Source organism: Choloepus didactylus, chromosome 10 (assembly GCF_015220235.1).
Source record: "Choloepus didactylus isolate mChoDid1 chromosome 10, mChoDid1.pri, whole genome shotgun sequence".
NCBI lineage: Eukaryota > Metazoa > Chordata > Mammalia > Pilosa > Megalonychidae > Choloepus > Choloepus didactylus.
In genome coordinates, this window is record NC_051316.1 from 10578322 (window position 1) to 10600698 (window position 22377).

Below are 22377 nucleotides of genomic sequence, written 5' to 3' on the forward strand. Positions count from 1 at the left end.
TGGACTTTAGTTAATAATATAATTATAGTAATACTGGTTCAATTGTAACAAATGAACCACACAAAGGCAAAGCGTGAATAATAGGGAAAACTGCCAGTGGGGGACTGTGTATAAGGCAACTCTGTACTTTCTGCATGATTTTTCTGTAAACCTACAACTGCTCTAATTTAAAAAAAAATACAAAACCCAAGCTTAACCCATGAGGTACACAGGTGGGAACTCGCTGTGAGGGGTAATAACGCATGTGGTTGTCTGGGGAGGGTCTGTGAGGACTGCGTGATGGGACGTGGAGAGAGGCAGTGTCCCTGGGGGCTGGAGTGAGGACAGCACATCCGGGAGCAGGTGGGAGGAAGGGGCTTTTCTGCAACAGAGAGGCAGGTAAAGTCTTCCCGGGTGGAGTGAACAGCAGCAGCCCAAGTGCACAGAAAGGCTGGCGTGGCGCGTGGCAGCAGCGAGTTCCCCAGCCCAAGCAGAGGGAAGCCACGTCTGGTGTGCAAGGCCTTGACTTCTGCAACAGGGGTCTAGGGGTTTATCCTGTGGCATTCCTTAGGACGGGGTGACCCGAGTGTGCAGGGCAACCAGGAGGCTGAGGTGCAAACTCTCCCGGAGGGTGGTGGCCCGGTGCCCTGGTCCCCAGCCCCTCTAGCACAGTGCTGTGGAAAGCAGGTAACGCTCAGCTACACTGTGGTATGGACAAGGGCTTACTCCATCTGGCTGCTGCACCCCACCTCTCCGCCCTCCCCTGCCCTGGCAGAACTCTCCAGAAGCTGAGTCCTGTGCAATTTGGTGTGGTGGGGTGAGGGGTCACCATTTGCCCTCTTAGGGCCTCGCCTCAATTAGTAGCTCTTATGGCCCCTTGTGAGTCACCACCGGATTTCTAAATGGCCGCCAGCCCTCACCGTTTTTACCATTAGCTCATGTATCTTCTGTACCATTATCTGCTTTTAGAAAAAAGATTCAAATAAATTCGACGTTTGGAAAGGCACACTTTGCATTGGTATGGTCAATGGAAAACCAATAACGTGCCACAAACAGGTGACAAAAAATAGACACCACAAAAATGAATGACGTAACTTCTGGCTAGTGCTCACTTTGGCAGCATGTACGCTAAAACTGGAATGATATGGAGAACAGCACAACCCTATGCAAGGTGACAGTGAATTCTTGAAACGTCTGGCTAGACACTTCTGCCTGCCCAAGGCTTGAAGAAAGGGCTTCTCTGCTTTACAGCAAAGGTGTGCAGGATGCCTGGGAGGGGTCCTGAGAGAAGGCAGCAGCGCCGAGAGCTGGTGAGCAGTGAAATGGATGGCCTTTCCGGATGCTTTCGCTGGCTACCTCCCCAGACCAGGGCCTGGCTGCCTTCAGCAGCAGATCCCGAACATTCATTATAAATAGAAAAGCCTCGTATAGCTATACTTTTCTCAGGCAATCACACGGCGTTAAGTCTCAGGGACCGGGGATTTTGTTGCAATGCACATAGGTGACTGTGCTAGTTTGGATGCATTATGTCCCACCAAAAGCCATATTCTTGAATGCAACCTTGTGGGGGCAGACATATTAGTGTTGATTAGGTTGCAACCTGTTGATTGTTTCCAGGGAGAAGTGACTCAATCAACTGTGGGCAAGAGCTTTGATTGGATAATTTCCATGGAGATGCTACCCTGCCCATTCAGGGTGGGTCTTGATTTAATCACTGGAGCCATATAAAAAACTCAGACAGAAGGAGCTCAGAGCAGCTGAGAGGGACATTTTGGAGATGGCCGCTGAAAGCAGACTTTTGCTGATGCTTTGGAGATACTAGCCCAGTTTGTTCTAGAGAAGCTAAGAGAGGATAAACACCCCAAGAGCAACATTTTGAAGAACACACAGGAGCTGAGAGAGGAGCTGGAACACAACCTGGGATCAGCAGACACCAGCCATATGCTTTCCCAGCTAACAGAGGTTTTCTGGACACCACTGGCCTTCCTTCAATGAAGGCATACTTGTGTGGATGCCTTAATTTGGACATTTTCATGGCCTCCAGCTGTAACTTTGTAACCAATTAATTCCCCTTTATAAAAGCCAATCCGCTTCTGGTATTTTGCATAACAGCAGCATTAGCAAACCGGAACAGTGACATCTTGAGATGTTTGCAGCCCCTGGAATGGGACATGACACATCCATGGTCTCTGTTGGTGACGAAATCAACAGGAGCTGCTCATCTTGTGGTCAGTTATCCACACTCATCATGGGAGGAAATGCTCAACTTCAGTTAGAGATTAATGAGAATGAAGATGTAACTTCCCCCCAGACCAGTGCCCGGGACCCCTGAATTCTACTGGGGATCTCTGGTCTCCAGGTTAGCAGGTGGACCTTCCCTGCAGGCTGTGGGCACCTCACTGCTGCACCTGATTCCAGCAAGGTCACTTGACAATTTCCCATTTCTCAGGCCATGCCTCGGAACCCCCACAGGGTGACGCTGCTCTCCAAGGAGTCTGTGGTCCTGATGTGCCAACCTGCCATAGCAGGAGGGCTCGGATCATCCGACTGGCCTCTAAAGTACAAGAAGGGGCACCTCAGGTCCCCAGTGATGCCCACCCTGCACCCAGGGCCTGTGGGTGACTTGTGCCTTCCAAGTGACACAGAGCTGGGAAGGCTGGAGGGGATTCCAACCTGAAGCTGCGTTTCCGAGGCCAGTCGCCTGCTCTCCTGAGGCTGCAGCAGGGGCAGTGAGGGCTCACGGATTGTGGTGGCCTGAGTGATGCACCCCAAATTTAGACATATTCTTAGCCTTAATCCCAACCCTGTGGGTGCAACCCCGTCGTAAGCAGGACTTCGCAAAGATGTTATTTTAGTTCAGGTGTGGCCCGAATGAACTAGGGTGGGTCTTGTTTCTATTACTGGAGTCCTTGATGGGCAGAAGAAATCCAGAAATAGTAAGAGAAAACTGTGGGGAGGAGTTGCAAGTCAACAGAACCTGGAAAAGATGGGAAAGCCAAGGAACCAAAGGAGTGCCAGTCAGCCAGCACGCTACCAACCCCAGGGAGAGGCCAGCCCTCAGCCTCTGAATCAGAGCCAATGAAATTCCCATTGTTTAAGCCAACCTGCTGTGGGGTGTCTGTCATAGCAGCTGGATCTTCTGCTTGGCCTGCTCGGGTCTAGTCTCCAGGGTCCTGCTCAGCAGAGTAGCCTCCCCCAGGCTGTGACGGGGCCCGAACCAGGGCCTCTCCCCAGCTCTGCCTTGCTCCGAGCTGGAGTTGAATGCCCCATCCCCCTGGGGATGCAGAGGCAGAAGATGCTGCTCCCCACGCCCCATGCCCAGCCTTCAGAGCCCAGGTGTCTTCTCCGTGCGGTTGGACAATGTCGGAGGTCTGACCTCTGTCACAGATGCTCTCGAGGATCCTGAGCTAACAGATAAACTGTAAAGTGCCGTGTGAAATGCCAGCAACCACTAGCACCCCTCAAGGCCTCCCAACCTGAGCACCCCCGACCGGTCACTCTCTGCTGTCACTTGCCCGACTGAGGGCCCACACGAAAGGAGAACAGGTTTGAAAAACCGAAGTCCTTTTTCCCCCAAAATATTTTTTATTCTTGCATTACATTTGTGTTTCCAATTGTGAATAAAAAAAGTGCTTAGAAAGTGGTTACAAAACGGCGTGGACGGGACAAGGAGTGGGGCTCGCCCCGAGGCCCCCACGTGTCCCAGCGTCCCTCCTTCCGCTTCAGCTGTCACGGGGCCTGGTGTCGGGCTGGGATCGGCCTCCCGGGGCTCAGTCGGGCTTCTCCCTCTCAGAACCTAGAAAACAAAACCGCCACAGCGTGTCACGGTCCTGCTGGGTGCTGGCCATTTAACTGCATGGCCTGGGTCCCTGGCTCACGTCCGCTCAGAGCCTGGCCCATCCCCAGCAGCCGGGCCCAGGCCAGCTCACAGCCCCTCATCCCCGGGGGGGCTGCTGATACAAAAGTGGGGTGGTGATACAGAGTGAACCCACTCCTTGAGGACCGGGCTGGTCGGCCTGGCCTATCTGCCGGCAGCTGAGCCTCACAATGTGCAGGCAGAGTCCTGTTTCCTGATAATGGCATCTACCCCTCTCTGCTTCCAACCAAGCGTACTGAAAAAAGTCTTCAGCCTTTGGAGGATTGCATGTTATATGAATATATTGCAATAAAATTGCATGCATTACAAAAAAAAAGTCTTCAACTCTTGCACAAACCTGGTGGTGCCCTTGTATCTGGGGTACAGTGAGATACCCAGCCAACCAAATGTCCCTGTCCTCCACCCAGAAGCAATGCTGAGACCTCGGCACCCCCAAAATGCAGCGAAGTGCAGGGCCGGGGGTGTCTGCAGTGGTCTCTCCCCATGCGTCCCTCCTTCCCGAGCTGGATTGAATGCCCCATTCCCCTGGGGATGCAGAAGCAGAAGAGCTGCTCCTCATGCCCCATGCCCAGCCTCAATGCATGTGCCAGGGGCTTGTCAGGACCCAGCATGCAGCACGCGGGGGCAAAAGGCAGCCCCTCACCAAGGGACACCATGCCAATAGTGGGGCCCAGCTCCCACCAGGTAAGCTCTCCAAGTCAGCACCCCACCCAAGACCCCTGTGCCTACCGGAAAAGCCAGAGCCACTCATGGGGCTGACGGTGACCCCGGAGAGGACACTCAGGACACTGGAAGGAGAGCCACAGGGAACAGGTGCCTGCTCATTGGCCCCCAGACTAGCTCCCTCCACTTTGGGTAGAGCCCACTTGTACTCAAAAACCTAACTCAGACTCGGAAGCAACTCAAGGATGGGAGATGGGAAGGGTTGAGCTAACCGGGTGTCAGCAGGGCTGGGGTCTTCCCGGGAGGCCAGGCTACATGTCTTGCCTCCCACCCCGAGAGGCTGGGGTGTGTGTGGGGGTTCCCATGGGCAGAGGCAGAGCCGGGGCACAGCCGTGGGCACCCAGCCCCAAGCCCCTCACTACGAGGCCAGGCCGGCTCAGCTCTGATGCAGATCTGGGTGAAGAAAAAGATATTTTTCCACACAGTTTTCAAGCAAAAATGTTTATTTTTCTCCTTAAAATATACAGTCTCTCGGGGACTTCGTACCACGTGACTGTCGGGGTACAAGGAGAGAACTGACACATGACAGGGGCTCCAACTTCACGTCTCGGTGAGAGCTGGAGGAGAGAGGGGTGAGGGTGCTTTCCAGTCAGTTACCCATGAAACAGACAGACAAGGCTCTAAAACCAGACAGATGGAGGGGTGCGTTACAGAGGACAGAAATCTCTTACGACATTCATCCAGGCAGCAGATTCTGCGACATCGCCTAGAAAAGTCAATTCTAACTGAATTGGTGGCATGAGATAGTTAAATAAACATAATTTAGCCAGTTCTAGTAATGTTCCACAGTACGGTGGAACTATGTACAATTCACATCTGGGAACACAGAATGTGGACAGCCTTCCAGCCGGAAGGGGAAAAGGGGATTTTGCCAGAACCGGCCCAAGATGGGGGTGCTTCTGTGCACGGCCTGGGGCAGTTTCCAGCCCGTCTGTGGCCGGGTCCTATGGAAATCTCCAGAAGAGCAAAACTCTTGCCCTCAGCCAGCAGCCCTGGAAGGATTGCCTGGGGCAGTCTGTGTGCCAGCGGTGGATAGGATGCAGCTTGAGTGAGGGAGTGGGGGGACAGCAGGAGGGCTGGCAGGTCCCAGGGCTGGGGTTCTGCTGCCCTCCACATGTAGGCTGAGCCGAGCCCTGGGGTTACCAAGGGCTGTTGTTCACTTTGCGTTTTTCCAGCAGGTTCCCGTAGCCAGACAAAGCCACAGGCATATCTCACTAGCAGGTCTGAACAACCACAGGGATGCTTGAGCGGTTGGCCAGAAGTGCCTGGAACTCACCGGTTAAAAATGTAAAAATGCGACTCCTCTTTTCTCCTGGCCACTGTGGACCCAGAGGGGCCACCCGCTTGCTGGGGCTGGGCAGAGAGGGAGCTTGCCCAGCGTTTGCAACTGATTGCATGGTAACTAATTCTATTTTTTTTTAAAACTAATTCTATTTTTTTAAAAACTAATTCTGTCTTTTTTAAAAGGCATTTTACAACAGAACACTAAAGAACAGACTTCAGCGTTGAATCTGTCGACCGTTCACATCTCTGCCACTTAAAGTAAGAAATAAAGATAGATGCTCACAAGCCGACTGTAAATAAAATACACCTCTCTGATACGTAATTTCTTTTTCTTTTTTTTTTTTTTTTTAAGATTTCTTTCCATTAGGGGATGGAAAAGCTGAGATTCAAGGCACCGGACTTCTGCAGGGTTATTCTGACACCGTTCTAAGAGTCAATGCAAGTACAGGAACCGGCTGTAAAGACTGCAAGTGCCAACTACTGCAACCTCTGCATGGCCCCTCTCTGGGGTGACTACTGCCAGGGGCGAGCCCTGCAGGTGTGGGCACTGGGCAGGGGGCACGCCCAGGCCAAACCACAACCCAATCCTCTTGCCCTGTTCAGAGCTCTCCATCCAGCAGGTGGTGATACAACCAGCTAAGTGATGTGCAGCCTGGGGCTGCACGGGTGGGCTGCAGGCGGCTGCAGGTATGGAGAGAGCATGGGCAGGACCGGTGCACCCAAGCTAGGCACCCGGTAGAGGCCTTGGCTGCCCCAGGCCCCTGGCTGGCCCTGCCGGGCAGGCCAGTTTCCCCAGGGCAGGGGGGCTGAGAGCAGACTGCTGTATGGGGCCTCTGCCCGGGGCATGGCTGGGAAGCCCAAGTGGGCAGTACCTGGCATGGGCAGGGCTGGGGTGACTCCAGGAATGACTGCAGTGCACAGAAGGCCAGTTGCTGGGGCTCCTGCTCGTGGCGGGTTTACCTGTAAGACACGGAGACAAGAAGAGAGAGGGTTACACTTGGTGGCCACTGGCTGCCTTCCTCTAGTAGACCCTGGGACCCAGGCAGTAACTCCATGCCCAGATCGGCTGCAGGATGAGCGTCCTCTGAAAGTCCACAAAGATGCCCCAACTGTCCACAGCCAGAGGAGGGTTAAGGAAAGGACCTGGCTGGGTGCAGCCACAGAAAAGCCCCTCCACCCAACTGACTCCAGAGACATCCTGTATGACCAGTCAGGGGCGATGAGGGGAGACCCAGCACCTCAGGGGCTCTGCAGCAGCATGGGCATGCCTAGTTGAAGGCAGAAAAGGAGCCTGGGGTCCAAGGAACTGGACGGGGTGGAAGGCAGAGAAGGACCCCCATTCCACGACAACCCAAGGGCACAACCTCAGAGGGGAGCAGCTCAAGGGGACAGGAAAGTACATGCAGCCAGTGGCTTATGACCAAGGCCGAAACCTGACAGGGACATGGACAAGAAACAGACATAACAGACCTAGAGCCTTCAAAAGGCCTCCATAGAATATCAGCAAATGTAAAAGTAAGTGGGGTTTGCCCCAGGAACACAATGCTGCCAACATGTCAGAAATCAATGTAATCCGCTACAGTTACACACGAGGGAGGAAAACCCCACGATGGGCTCCCAAACATGTAAGGAAAGCATCAGAAGAAGGCAGCGCCCTTCATGAAAAGCTCCCTCAGCATGTGGATTTGGGCCAGGAGGGAACCTTCCGGATCCATGAAGGGCAGCTGCAGAAACCACGGCGAACACAGCGGACACTGTGGCGAGGTGAGTGTGTGTACCCCAAGGCTTTGTTGCCCCAGAAGGCCTGGCCAAGGCAAGAGGGGGATAACATGTACAGACTGGAAAGGAAGAAGTGAAGCTGTCCTTATTTGCAGATGAGAAGATGGTGAATGCAGACAACCTGAAAGAACCAACAAAGCAATTTCTGGAAGATGGCAGGGTACAAGGTATAAAAGTGGACCGAATTTTTAGAAATGAGCTGAGGAACCCAAGGATGGAGCACTGAGCTGCAGGGAAAGACTCTTGGGCCTGCAGGGAGGTGTGATGGAATTTGCCCTGCTGGGTTTGGGACTTGCTTCAGGATGGTGAACCCTTGATTTCTCCCATTTTCACCTTTTCAGGTGACTATTCTATGCTGGTCCTATTGTGGCATTTTTGAAGCAGACCACTTGTTTTCTAGATTCACAGGTTGAGAGAACTTCTGCCTCATGATGGACCAAACCCAGAAGCTCATCCATCCTTGATTTAGATGATTTCGAAGAATGAGATTTGGAGCTTTCTGAGTTGATGATACTCAGGTAAGACTTTAGATTTAGAGAGAAGGTTGGCAGGGGTTAAGACTTTTGGGCATTTGGGGATGGAGTGAATCTATTTTGCACATGGGACAGATGTGAATTTTGGGGAGCCAGAGAGCAGACTGCAAGTGGTTGAATGTCCCCCCCCAAAATTCACATCCACCTGGAACCTCAGAATGGAACTTATTTGGAAATAAAGTCTTTGTAGATGTAATAATGAAACTCATTAATGACTAATGAGTTTAACCGGTTAGACTAAACTCATTAATGACTGAATTCAATGACCAGTGTCCCTATAAGGAGAGGAGGGGACACAGAACAAGGATTCCACGGACCCAGAAGTTGAGACTGCCACCTGACTACTTGGGCTCTCTGTGCCCCTGAATCAACAGGCAAGGAAGGGGATTACTGAACTGGCTGGGGTGATGGATCCTGGTTATCTATAGGAAACTGGGCTGCAACTACACAATGGAAGTAAAGAAGAGTTTTCCTGGAATACAGGAGATCCCCTAGGGCATCTCTTAGTACTACCATGTCCTGTGATTAAAGTCAATAGAAAACTGCAACAACCCAATCCAGGCAGGACTACCAATGGCCAAGAAACTTCAGGAATGAAGGTTTGGGTCACCCCACCAGGCAAAGAACCATGGCCAGCTGAAGTGCTTGCGGAGGGTAAAGGGAACATGGAATGGGTAGTGGAAGAAGGTAGTGATAAATATGAACTATGACCACATGATCAGTTACAGAAACAAGGTAATTGTGGTGAGTAATTCTTCCTTGTTTTATAATATGTTTGTGTGTGTAGATATATAAAGCAAATATCTTTGTTTTCTTCCTTCTTATTCCCTTATCCTATAATTAAAGCTGTATTAACTTTACATCATAATATTTAAGTTACAGCATATCAAGGAGACATCGCCCACAAAGCCATCCTCTTCTGGGGAAAGAGGTAATGTGTTTTTGGTTGTATGCAGGACAGCTGTATCAGATTAGGGGGATATATGGTTTTGTTACTGTTCTTGTTATTGACTTGATTTGTTTTATTAAGTATGGTTTAAGGAGATGTGTATGGGTGCCAAGTTGATGAGGGGTGGACTGTGATGGTTAGTTTTGTGTGTCCACTTGGCTAGGCTAGATTACTCAGTTATTCAAACACTGACCTAGTTGTTTCTGGGAAGGTATTTTGTAGATGTGGTTAACATCTACAATCAGTTGACTTTAAGTATAAGTAAAGGAGATTATTCTTGATAATGTGGGTTGGCTTTTAAAGAAAAACTAACGTTTCCCTGAAAAAGAAGAAATTCTGCCTCAAGACTGCATCATCAACTCAGCCCAAGAGTATTCCAATCTGCTGGCCTGTCCCAAAGATTTAGGATTTTCTGGCCCTATAACCACAGGAGCCAGTACCATGAAATCAATTTCTCTGCATGTGCATACACACACACACTAATTCTGTTTCTCTGGAGAAACCCAACTGATACATGTTGGAAAATGAAATTTAAAGGACAATACAATCTTAGGAATATTCAATATTGTTAATAAGTCAAATCTCACCCAACTAATCAACAGATTCATTACAATTCCAATGAAATTTCCAGCAGATTATTTTGTAGAAACTAACAGGCTGTTTAAAAAATGTATATGGAAATATTAAGGACCTAAAATAAATCAAGGCAATCTTGAAGATTAAAATAATAAGCCTTATGCTATTAGATACTTAACCCTCTATAAAGTTAGTGACTGAGAGAGTGTGGTATTGTTATCAGAATAAAATAAAGGCTTAATGGAATAAAACAGCAAGTTTCAGAAATGGACCTACACATATATGCTCATTTGATTTTTGATGAATGTACCAATGTGATTCAATGTGGAAAGGAAGGTGCTAGAACACCACATGTGCATAGGAGAAAAACAAAACTTGACTCCTACCTCAAAACATACAAAAGTTAGTCTGACATATAGATCAATGGAATCGAATTGAGAATTCAGAGATAGACCCTCAGATCTATGGCCGACTGATCTTTGATAAGGCCCCCAAAGTCACTGAACTGAGCCATAATGGTCTTTTCAACAAATGGGGCTGGGAGAGTTGGATATCCATATCCAAAAGAATGAAAGAGGACCCCTACCTCACCCCCTACACAAAAATTAACTCAAAATGGACCAAAGATCTCAATAGAAAAGAAAGTACCATAAAACTCCTAGAAGATAATGTAGGAAAACATCTTCAAGACCTTGTATTAGGCGGCCACTTCCTAGACTTTACACCCAAAGCACAAGCAACAAAAGAGAAAATAGATAAATGGGAACTCCTCAAGCTTAGAAGTTTCCGCACCTCAAAGGAATTTCTCAAAAAGGTAAAGAGGCAGCCAACTCAATGGGAAAAAATTTTTGGAAACCATGTATCTGACAAAAGACTGATATCTTGCATATACAAAGAAATCCTACAACTCAATGACAATAGTACAGACAGCCCAATTATAAAATGGGCAAAAGATATGAAAAGACAGTTCTCTGAAGAGGAAATACAAATGGCCAAGAAACACATGAAAAAATGTTCAGCTTCACTAGCTATTAGAGAGATGCAAATTAAGACCACAATGAGATACCATCTAACACCGGTTAGAATGGCTGCCATTAAACAAACAGGAAACTACAAATGCTGGAGGGGATGTGGAGAAATTGGAACTCTTATTCATTGTTGGTGGGACTGTATAATGGTTCAGCCACTCTGGAAGTCAGTCTGGCAGTTCCTTAGAAAACTAGATATAGAGCTACCATTCGATCCAGCGATTGCACTTCTCGGTATATACCCGGAAGATCGGAAAGCAGTGACACGAACAGATAACAGCACGCCAATGTTCATAGCAGCATTATTCACAATTGCCAAGAGATGGAAACAACCCAAATGTCCTTCAACAGATGAGTGGATAAATAAAATGTGGTATATACACACGATGGAATACTACACGGCAGTAAGAAGGAAAGATCTCGTGAAACATATGACAACATGGATGAACCTTGAAGACATAATGCTGAGCGAAATAAGCCAGGCACAAAAAGAGAAATATTATATGCTACCACTAATGTGAACTTTGAAAAAATGTAAAACAAATGGTTTAAAATGTAGAATGTAGGGGAACTAGCAATAGAGAGCAATTAAGGAAGGGGGAACAATAATCCAAGAAGAACAGATAAGCTATTTAACGTTCTGGGGATGCCCAGCAATGACTATGGTCTGTTAATTTCTGATGGATATAGTAGGAACAAGTTCACAGAAATGTTGCTATATTATGTAACTTTCTTGGGGTAAAGTAGGAACATGTTGGAAGTTAAGCAGTTATCTTAGGTTAGTTGTCTTTTTCTTACTCCCTTGTTATGGTCTCTTTGAAATATTCTTTTATTGTATGTTTGTTTTCTTTTTAACTTTTTTTTTCATACAGTTGATTTAAAAAAGAAGGGAAAGTTAAAAAAAAAAAAAAGAAAGAAAAACAAGGAAAAAAAAAAAGATGTAATGCCCCCTTGAGGAGCCTGTGGAGAATGCAGGGGTATTCGCCTACCCCACCTCCATGGTAGCTAACATGACCACAGACATAGGGGACTGGTGGTTTGATGGGTTGAACCCTCTACCATAAGTTTTACCCTTGGGAAGACAGTTACTGCAAAGGAGAGGCTAGGCCTCCCTATATTTGTGCCTAAGATTCTCCTCCTGAATGCCTCTTTGTTGCTCAGATGTGGCCCTCTCTCTCTGGCTAAGCCAACTTGAAAGGTGAAATCACTGCCCTCCCCCCTACGTGGGATCAGACACCCAGGGGAGTGAATCTCCTTGGCAACGTAAAATATGACTCCCAGGGAGGAATGTAGACCCGGCATCGTGGGACGGAGAACATCTTCTTGACCAAAAGGGGGATGTGAAAGGAAATGAAATAAGCTTCAGTGGCAGAGAGATTCCAAAAGGAGCCGAGAGGTCACTCTGGTGGGCACTCTTACGCACACTTTAGACAACCCTTTTTAGGTTCTAAAGAATTGGGGTAGCTGGTGGTGGATACCTGAAACTATCAAACTACAACCCAGAACCCATGCATCTCGAAGACAATTGTATAAAAATGTAGCTTATGAGGGGTGACAATGGGATTGGGAAAGCCATAAGGACCACACTCCACTTTGTCTAGTTTATGGATGGATGAGTAGAAAAATAGGGGAAGGAAACAAACAGACAAAGGTACCCAGTGTTCTTTTTTACTTCAATTGCTCTTTTTCACTCTAATTATTACTCTTGTTATTTTTGTGTGTGTGCTAATGAAGGTGTCAGGGATTGATTTAGGTGATGAATGTACAACTATGTAATGGTACTGTAAACAATCGAAAGTACGATTTGTTTTGTATGACTGCGTGGTATGTGAATACATCTCAATAAAATGATGATTAAAAAAAAAAAAGTTAGTCTGAGATGGCTCAAAAAATGTGATGGCTAAAACTGTAAAACTTCTGAGAAAAAAAAAACAACACAGGAAAATGTCTTCACAGTTTTGGGAAGGAAAATATTTCTTATATAGGACACAAAAATTACTAAGAATTAAAAAAATTTGATAAACCAGACCTCAACAAAATTGAAACTTCTGCCATTTTGAAAGTGAAAAGAAAAGCCAACGACTGGTAGAACACGTCCAATATACTTATTTATGGCAAAGGATATATAACAAATTCCTACAAATCGATAATAAAAAGATAAAGACATCAACTTTGAAATGGTCAAAATCCTAGACCAGGCACTTTACAAATGGAGGCTAATAAGAATATGAAAAGGTGCTCAAAGGTAAATGAAAACAATTATGAGAAAACTATTAGACATCAAATTATTTTTATAAATAAAATTTCAAATACAATGTGCCACATACAGCTTTGAAAACCAGGCAAAAGAAAAGATAAGGCAATATAAAAAAGGCCTAGGTGAATCAGAAAATAGAAACTGTAAAATACTATGTGTTAAGGGGATAAAAGATTGAGAATTTTGGCAGAGAGCTGGAAACCATAAAAAGATAAAGCAGATATGAGAAAAAGCAAACAGAAATTCTTCAACTGAAAAATACAATAACCAAAATGAAAAAGTCAATGGATAGGTTTAATAGCCATTTAGACACAAGGGGAAATTCAGCGATCTAGAAGACAGATCTGAAGACTATCCAGAATAATGTATGAAGGTACAAAAAGAAAGAAAATAAGTAACGGACAAAGGACAGAATGAAAAGGCTTCACATGCAACTGAATGAAATTTCAGGAGGGGAGGAGAAGTGAGAGAAAATGGGACAGAACAGTATTTGAAGAAATAATGGAAGAAAAACTTCCAAAATTGATGGAAGAAATCAAACCATAGATTCAAGAAGCCCCATGAACCCTAAATAGTACTAAAAAAAAGTATACTCTTAGATTTCTCATAATAAATCTCCTGAAAATGAAATTACTAGAAACCAGAAGAATTTATTGTCTTTAAAGGAGCAACAGACTGGCAACAAAACAAGGGAAATCTCCAACAAAAACAAGGGAAGCCAAATAACAATGGAATGATAACTTCAAAATGCTTAGAGAAAATAAGCAACCTAGAATCCCACACTGAGGAAAATATTCTCCAATAACTATGATGAAATAAAGGCTTTTTAGACAAATAAAAACTGAGAAATTTGTCACTGGGAGATATATGTGAAAGGAAATGCTAAAGGAAAATGACCCCAATGGAAGACTGGAGAGGCAAGAAGGAATGGACAGCAACAAAAATGGTAAATATGCAAATAAATGTAAATGATAATAAAAATACATTGTGGGATTTAAAATCTATATAGAATTTATTTTTTAAAATGCCAGGAGGGGAGAAAATGCAGTTAAAGTGTCCTATGGTCCTTGCTTTGTCTGGGAAAAGGTAAAAAACAATAATTAATATTTGATTTTGATAATTTAAGGATGCATTCTATAATATTTAGGGTAGTCACTAAATGAAGTAAAGCTTCCAAGCTAATAGTGGGAGGAAAAAAGAAAGATAAACCACACCTCATCTAGTTCAAAAGAAAGCAAGAACAGATAGTAAAAATAGAAAGTATATGGTCAGATAATGGATTTAAACTAAAACATATAAGCAATTACATTAAATATAGACCACATAATTAATTAAAAGACACAGATTTTTAAACAATTAAAAAATAAAACAAAGTTCAATTATATGCTGCTTACAAAAGACATCTAAAATGTAACATAGAAAGGCTGAAAGTGAAGAAGGGGAAACCATATATTATGTACATAATAACCCAACACTAACTAGTGTAGCAACATCAATTTCAGACAAAGAGATTTTAAGGCAAAAAGCACACTAAAGAGGGACACTAAATAATATTAGAAGTTCGACTCACAAGGAAGACATAATAAACATAAAATTGCATGCACCTAATAACATAGTCTCAAAATCTATAAAGCAAAAATTGACAAATGTATATAGTGATGTAGCTTACAAGGGGTGACAGTGTGACTGTGAAAACCTTGTGGATCACTCTCCCTTTATCCAGTGTATGGATGGATGAGTAGAAAAATGGGGACAAAAACTAAATGAAAAATAGGGTGAGATGTGGGGGATGATTGGGGTGTTCTTTTTTACTTTTTTTTAAATTCTTATTTTCAATTTTTCTGGTACAAGGAAAATGTTCAAAAAATAGATTGGGTTGATGAATGCACAACTATGTGATGGCACTGTGAACAACTGTACACTTTGGATGACTGTATGGTATGTGAATATATCTCAATAAAACTGAATTTTTTTAAAAAAAACATATGCACATTAAAGACTATGTGCCAGAATCTAAGATAATTAATTAAAGCCCACATTTTAATATCAAAATACCTAATATCAAGAACAGTTTCACATGATGTTGGATTTTATCATTATCATGGAAAAGTAATGAGGAAATGCTATTTTAAAATTAGTCTCATGATTATACTGTTTGACCCCCTTTAGATGAAATTGTAGAAAAAGAAAAATCTAATCCATAGATGAGATTTAATGGTTTTATGGGAACTGGGGTGGAGAGGGCAGGGTTACAAGGGTATTTTCTGGGAAGGTGTGCCAGTTTGAATGTATTATGTCCCCCAAAACGCCATTATCTTTGATGCAATCTTGTGTGGGCAGATGTATCAGTGTGGATTAGATTGTAATTTTTTGAGGGTTTTCGTGGAGATGCACCCCATCCAACTGTGGGTGATGATTCTGATTGGATAATTTCCATGGAGGTGTTACTCCACCCATTCAGGGTGGGTCTAAATTAAATCATTGGAGCCATATAAATGAGCTGACAAACAGAAGGAACTCAGTGCAGCTGACAATGACATTTTGAAGAGGAGCTACAGCAAAGAGGGACACTTTGAAGACCTCCTAGGAGCTGAGAGAGTAGCTGCAGATGAGAGACAGTTTGAAGATGGCCGTTGAAAGCAGACTCTTGCTCCAGAGAAGCTAAGAGAGGACAAATGCCCCAAGAGCAACTGAGAGACAATTTTGAAGAACTGCAGCCTAGAGAGGAACGTCCTTGGAGAAAGCCATTTTGAAACCAGAACTTTGGAGCAGATGCCAGCCACGTGCCTTCCCAGCTAACAGAGGTTTTCCGGACACCATTGGCCATCCTCCAGTGAAGGTACCCAATTGCTGATGTGTTACCTTGGACACTTTATGGCCTTAAGTCTGTAACTGAGTAACCAAATAAATCCCCTTTATAAAAGCCAATCCATTTCTGGTGTTTTGCATCCCGGCATTATTAACAAACTAGAACGGAAGGATTACAAGGGAACTTTCTGTAGCAATGGAAATGCTCTGTATCTTGATTTTGGTGGTAATTACACTGGTGTATATATTTGTCAAAACTCATGAACACTTAAAAAAACACTTAAAATGGATGCATTTTGTTATATGTAAATTATACCTCAAAAAATTTGATTTTAAAAATTCGCAAAAAAAAAAAAAGCACAGATCTCCAAGATGAAATACACAAATCCATAACCACAATGGTTAATTTTAATATCCCTCTTTCAACAACTAATGGAATATGTACAAACCTAAGAAAACTCGGGAAGGATGCTATGCTGGTTTGAATGTGTTATGTTCACCAAAATACCATTACCTTTGATGTAATCTTGTGTGGACAGACCTATTGAGTGTTGATCAGATTGTAATTCTTTGAGTGTTTCTATGGAGATGCGACCCACCCAACTGTGGGTGATGACTCTGGATAGTTTCCATGGAGGTGTGGCCCTGCCCATTCAGCATGGGCCTTGATTAGTTCACTGGAGCACTATATAAGCTCAGACAGAAGGAGTGAGTTTGCTATAGCCAAGAGGGACACTTTGAAGAATGCACAGGAGCTGAGAGAGGAGCTGCAGATGAGAGACATTTTGGAGACAGTCTTTGAAAGCAGACTTTTGCTCCAGAGAAGCTAAGAGAGGACAAATGCCCCAAGAGCAACTGAGAGTGACATTTTTGAGGAACTGCAGCCTAGGGAGGAACGTCCTGGGAGAAAGCCATTTTGAAACCAGAACTTTGGAGTAGACGCCAGCCACGTGCCTTCCCAACTAACAGAGGTTTTCCAGACACCATTGGCCATCCTCCAGTGAAGACACCCGACTGTTGATGTGTTACCTTGGACACTTTATGGCCTTAAGACTCTAACTGTGTAACCATATAAATCCCCTTTTATAAAAGCCAATCCATTTCTGGTGTTTTGTGAAAAGGCAGCATTAGCAAACTAGAACAGATACAGAGCATCTGGACAAGAGGGAAGTGCAGCCGGCCAAGCAGACGAGGTGTAGAGTGGGGACTCGAGGACGGCAAGTGTGGCTGGACCCCAGTCAGCAAAGAACAGAGAACCCTAGAGAGGTCTCAGGGTGCAGGCCACACAGGGCCTAGCTGCACACACTAAGGCTCTTAGCCCTTCCCAAGGGTACCAGGATTCCATCGGAAATGGGTTTGAGGAGCACCAGGCTGGCATGAGCATATCATTAGGAGGATTTTGCTGCAGCCCGTAAGAGAAATAAGAGCAGTTTAGAACTAGGTGAGGGGAAGGGGAGATGGAAAGGAATAGATTCACTTCAACCATACCTGGCCCAGATACCAGGATAATGTCTTGGGCCACAAAAAAGTCCCAACAAACTGAAAAGAATTGAAGTCATCACAAAGTTTGTTCTCTTACCATGGTGCAATTAAACTAAGAGTCACTAACAAAAAGATAATTAGAAAACTAATAACTCTACTTATTTTCAAGAAGAAATCACAGTTGAAATTACCAAATATTTTGAACTGAATGTTAATGAAACTGCTACAGATCAAAACTTTGGGGGTGTAGCTAAACCATTAGAGGGAATTTTATGTATGAATGTAAATGTCATAAAAGAAGAAAGCCTGGAAATCAACGAACTACACACATCAAGAAACTTTCTAGGGCAGTAAAGTTAACTCAAAGATAGAAGAAATAATAAAGAGAAGAAAATAATGAAACATACAATAAAGTAAAACATCAAAGCCAAATGAGTTCTTTGTAAAGGCTAATAAAATTTACAAACCACTAAGAAGACTGTTTAAAAAAAAAAAAAGAAAGAGGGCATAAATCACCAATATCAGGGATAAAAGAGGATAACATGGCAAATCCTGCAAAATGTAAAAAGAGAAGATGACATTCTGGACAACTTTACACTAATTAATTGGAAACTTTAGAAGAATTTAGAGGAAATGGATCAATTGCTAGAAAAGCACAAGTTAACATTTTCCCATCTGTAAAGTGGGAAAATCTAATTCATGGATGTGATGGTTAATTTCATGGGTCAACTTAGCTTGGTTATAGAATCTAGTTGTTTGGTCAAGCACCGCCTGGATTGTTACTGTGAGGGTATTTTGTAGGTGGGATGTGCACCAGTTGATGTAAATCCCACCTGCATCTACAATCAGTCAACTGCATCTACAATCAACAAGGGTGCTTGCTCTCAGCAATGTGGGGAGTCTCCTCACCCAATTAGTTGGAGATCTTAAAAGCCAGAACTGAGGGCTTCAGAAGTCAGAAGCTTTTCTGCCTCAATGTCAGCACTGGCTCTTGCTAGAATTTCCAGCTGGCCAGCTTCCCCTGGGGAATTCGGACTGAGGACTCTGGCATTATCTTTATGGGAGTTTCCAGCTTGCAGCCTGCCCTACAGAGGCTGGACTTGCCAGTCCCTGTGGTTGCATGAGCCACTTTCTTATATTAAACCTGGTACATATGGTAGATAGCTAAGAGTTTGCCACAACGTCTGCAAACAACACGGTAATGGATATTAGCTGCCGCTGCTGTCGCCATGCAATGGCCCGCTGCCTCCTGGCCCACTCACCATCCGCGCCTCGCCGGCTGTCCGGGCTGGGCCTGCCTTGGCCTCCATGTCTTGCAGCTTCTGGGTCTGCTTGAGCTGGTTGAGCGAGGGCTTCAGCTGCGTGGTCCCTGCCGTCTTGCCCGCCCACTGGTCCACCAGCTTGTGCAGGTCATCCGTGAAGGTTCCTGACTTGTTGTTGCTGTTGTTTGCCTGTGCCTGGACTTGCAGGGGGGGCTGGGGGCCCGGCTCAGGGCCTGGGGCCAGGCTGCTGGTGGAGGACCCTGGGGAAGTCACACACAGCACGGGGTCGGTTACGCCGATCCCCTGTCCAGTGCCATGCCGGCTCCGGTCATTCGAACGAGACGGCTGAAACAATGGTCTCACTGGGGCCAGGCAATACCTTGCTTCAAGAGGTGGTCTGCACTGGGGCCTACAGCCACAGTTTTGGGTCTGGAGAAGCCTCTGTTTGGAAAAGGGGTAGTGGAGCTACTCCCAGCCAGCGCGGGCAGCCCATCCCTGCACAGATTCCCAAATTCACGGCAGAGAGGGCTTGGAAACTCACATGGCTCAGACCCCTCGTGCAGAGACATAAAAAAACTGTCTGGTATTTAAGACACAGACTTTGCACCTTCCTTCCTTCCCAGGGCATCGGGGTAAGGTATCTGTAAAGGGAACAAACACTGGAGCCGCCTGATCTCAGCTGCACAAGCTCCGTACACCTGCTGGGGCTGACGGCATTTAACAGGTAGGAGCTGGGGCGACAGGACCATCCCGTTAGAAGGTCTGGGGAGCCCCCTGCACGCTCCGTGATGGCGAGCTCCCAGGGGACCAAAGGAGGTCGGGTCATTTGGCTGCTTCACGGAAAGGTTTTTTTTTTTTAATGGCCAAAATAGGACTTTAAAAATCGCATGCCCCTTCCCTGTCCCCTGCAATTTTGGGTTGACAATTTGAAATGAGACCAATTTGGAATTTTCAGGACTGAAAAATAATCTAACGACCATCTCTTCAAACAAGCTGTTTGGAAATGTAGTCTACTTTAGTAGCTAGCAATGAAGAAGCACAGACACAAACCGTTTAAAAATTAGTGATGAGATTTTACACACACAGAGCTATTCTACATGAACAGTTCAGCCAGAAAATAAAAAAAAAAAAAAAAAAAGGAGAAAAAAATAAAAGACAGAGAGAGAGAGGGGTTAGGGACCCAGGTGGACTGATACCCATTTAATTCGGTCCCTGCTCCTCCTGAGGAAACACTCAGCTTTAGCACTTCAAAGAAATACTCAAGCCTACGGTTTTGGAAAAGGGGCCAATTAATGATCAGCCATTTTGGGGGATATTCCGGAGGGAAGGGCGAGCCTGTTGCGTGTGGACTGGGGAGAGAACAGAGTCCTGGATCCACGGAGACGCAGAGGGCCCCGGCAGCACAGGGCAGCTACCCCACCCGGCAGAAGCAAGCACGAGCCCGCGGAGGGAGGGCACGGAAGGTTCCGGAGCCCAGCCCCTCAGCTCCCCCAGGCCGGCTGGCAGCACCGCCTGGTGCACCAGCCACGAGAAAGCCCATGCGATGGACAGAATTACAAAGGGGGTAAAAAAAAAAAAAAAACCCAGATAATTACTACTACTGTGTTCTTTGCTCAGGCAGAGACGTTTCAGGGCAGACCCTGCAAAAGGAAGGGGGAAGAAAAAAACGATACAAGACAACACGGTTAGGCAGGACAGAACACGCCTGCAGGACAAGCTACCAAACTTTAAGCAAAAGTCCTCATTATGCAAGAAGGAGCAGACAAAAACGTCAGCAGCTCAGAGAGGAGAGGAGAGAGGCCCAGCCCCGAAACCGCCGGGCAGCTCTGACCCTTCGTGAGCGGCGCAGGTGCCACGAGCTTTACTGAGGAGCTGTGGAGGCCAAGGTCAAGCTTGCCGAGCTTCGGGTTGAGTGTTTGTCTCTAGAAGCGCCTTTCAAAATAACAATAATCAAAAGCAAAGGAGCAATGCTTGGCTTTTGCATGGAAGGCTTTTGGGAGCCCCACTGGTGGAGGGCAAGAAAAACCATGGAAAGTCAGCCAGGATTCTTGACTAGGAGGCAGCTGGATGCTCATCCGGAGGTTTTCCAGGTCCAAAAAGATACATTGCTTTGCAAGTCTGGGGCCAGTCCTGCACCTGGGATGCCCGCTTAACTCAGGCCAGTCTGGCTGGTAAGGTCAACAGTTCCTAATCTGAAGGTTGAGAGGGACATGGAAACTACGGGGCCTCCTCTGAGATGTTATATCGGTGCCTCTACAGATTCCTTACCGACGAGACCCCACTCAGGACATTCCGGGCCCCCTTACAATCTGGACCACCACGATGACAGCTGATTGCTCTCTAACTCCCCGGAGATCGTCGGTTGTAGGGAATGGACTTTTAAAACACAGAGACGATGCGGAATTTAATTTTCGGCAAGACTCAGGGGCCAGGGCCCAGCTGGAAGGGTGGAGTGGGGAGTCTGCTCTGCCCCTGGGCTTCCAGCCCGGGGGGCACAGGCAGACGAGGTAGGATGTGGCCGCACACGCATTATCCTGCTGCCCCGAACTACCTGGCTGCCGGGGAAGCTGGGCAGGGGCAGGCCAGGACCCTCCTGAGGGTCAGTGAGCAAGGCCACACTGGCACGGAGAATCGGTGCCACGCTCCCGCAAAAGGGTTCACGGCGACATCCACAAGCAAACCCCGTCTGTGTTCCCCCACCACTGATGGAGACGCCTCCCCGTGCTCCCAAGCAGTTTTCCCTGCACTCCTTCCTCAGACAGGATTGGAAAAACCTCAGGGCAGGAAGTGGGAAAACCGGGGTGACAATGTGTTCACGTCTCTAACACACAGATAGAAATGCGAGGGCTAAGCGGGGACTTCCAGACGACTGGACTACAGGTGGAAGCGCTGGGCCTTTGCAAGTCCGCATTTTCAGACAGAATCAACTAGGAACCATGGGAGGTGCCCTTCGGCGTGGAAGGGGGGCTCGCCTTGCTTTCTGTCATCACGGAAGGACCCTGAAGGTGTGCAGCCACGGTGGACCGAATCTCGTACCTCCCCATGCAGCCACGCTCGATCCTGAGCCCTGGTCCTGGGGGCGGGGGCCGTTTGTATACAGGCCCTTTAGGGGTGTTATTAAGGTGAAGTCGAACTGTATGAGGGTGTGCTCTCACCCCACGCACCTCGTGTTCTCCTACACACAGGGGATTGGACGCGGGGTCAGCAGGAGGCAGGGGACAGAACCTGGCAGCACACCCCAGGAAAGCACGGCCCTGCCTGTTCACTGGAGTCAGACCCCAGCCCTCCAGCTGGGGGACGGGACCCTGCAGTCTGGGCCTTTGGTACAGCAAAGACATAGACAGTGAACGCACACCCAGGCACCCGTCCGGTCACAAGGGCCCCATCGCGGGCAACCCTGAGGGTGGAGAGACTAAACCTTGTGTCGAGGCTGCAGCAGGGGCCTCTAGAAACAGGCAGCTCTGCCTCCAGGGCTACTTTCACATCGATCGTGACTCCTGGGGCAGAAAAGAGAGGCGCTCGCTCCCTGTACCAGCTGCCCACTTGGAACCGCCAGAAGGAATCCGGGCACGTTTCCAGGGCCGAGCCTCGGAACCACTGCTCCGGAAAAGATTGAGTCAAGGGAATTAGAGCAGGACGGGACAGTGGGCTGCTGGGGAGGCTGCCACCAGCCCACAGGGGGCTGGCCGTACCCTTTCCTGCTCCCCGAGATGACCGGGAGGGCAGGGTGTGCCCGCCAACAGGGCAGATCACAGACACACACTGAGGGGCACTGGCCACGCAGGCTCCACTCCGGGACAGGGTCCCTCGGCAATGCCTCGGCCAAGCAGCCACATCCGT

At 46.7% G+C, this 22377-nt stretch overlaps 1 protein-coding gene across 1 annotated transcript; it reads right to left on the bottom strand.

Annotated features, from left to right (window-relative positions):
• Nucleotides 1-3553: 3553 nt before the first annotated feature.
• Nucleotides 3554-19650, bottom strand: LOC119505004 (serine/threonine-protein kinase WNK2-like). Its single transcript, XM_037797668.1, has 4 exons — nt 19079-19650; nt 18538-18797; nt 6736-6823; nt 3554-3775 (listed from the first exon to the last, which is right to left on the bottom strand). Exons 1-4 carry the CDS (start codon nt 19104-19106, stop codon nt 3750-3752), a joined length of 402 nt encoding a protein of 133 aa, XP_037653596.1. The 5' UTR covers nt 19107-19650; the 3' UTR covers nt 3554-3749.
• Nucleotides 19651-22377: the final 2727 nt, after the last annotated feature.

Excerpts from the sequence above, each read along its gene's own strand:
- LOC119505004 (XM_037797668.1), bottom strand. The coding sequence starts at position 19,106 with ATGTCTCTGCACGAGGGGTCTGAGCCAT. Across the intron at positions 6,824-18,537 it reads CAGCCGGCGAGGCGCGGATG|GTAAACCCGCCACGAGCAGG; the intron begins GTGAGTGGGCCA and ends CGTGTCTTACAG. Across the intron at positions 3,776-6,735 it reads CCCAGCCCTGCCCATGCCAG|GTTCTGAGAGGGAGAAGCCC; the intron begins GTACTGCCCACT and ends TTTGTTTTCTAG.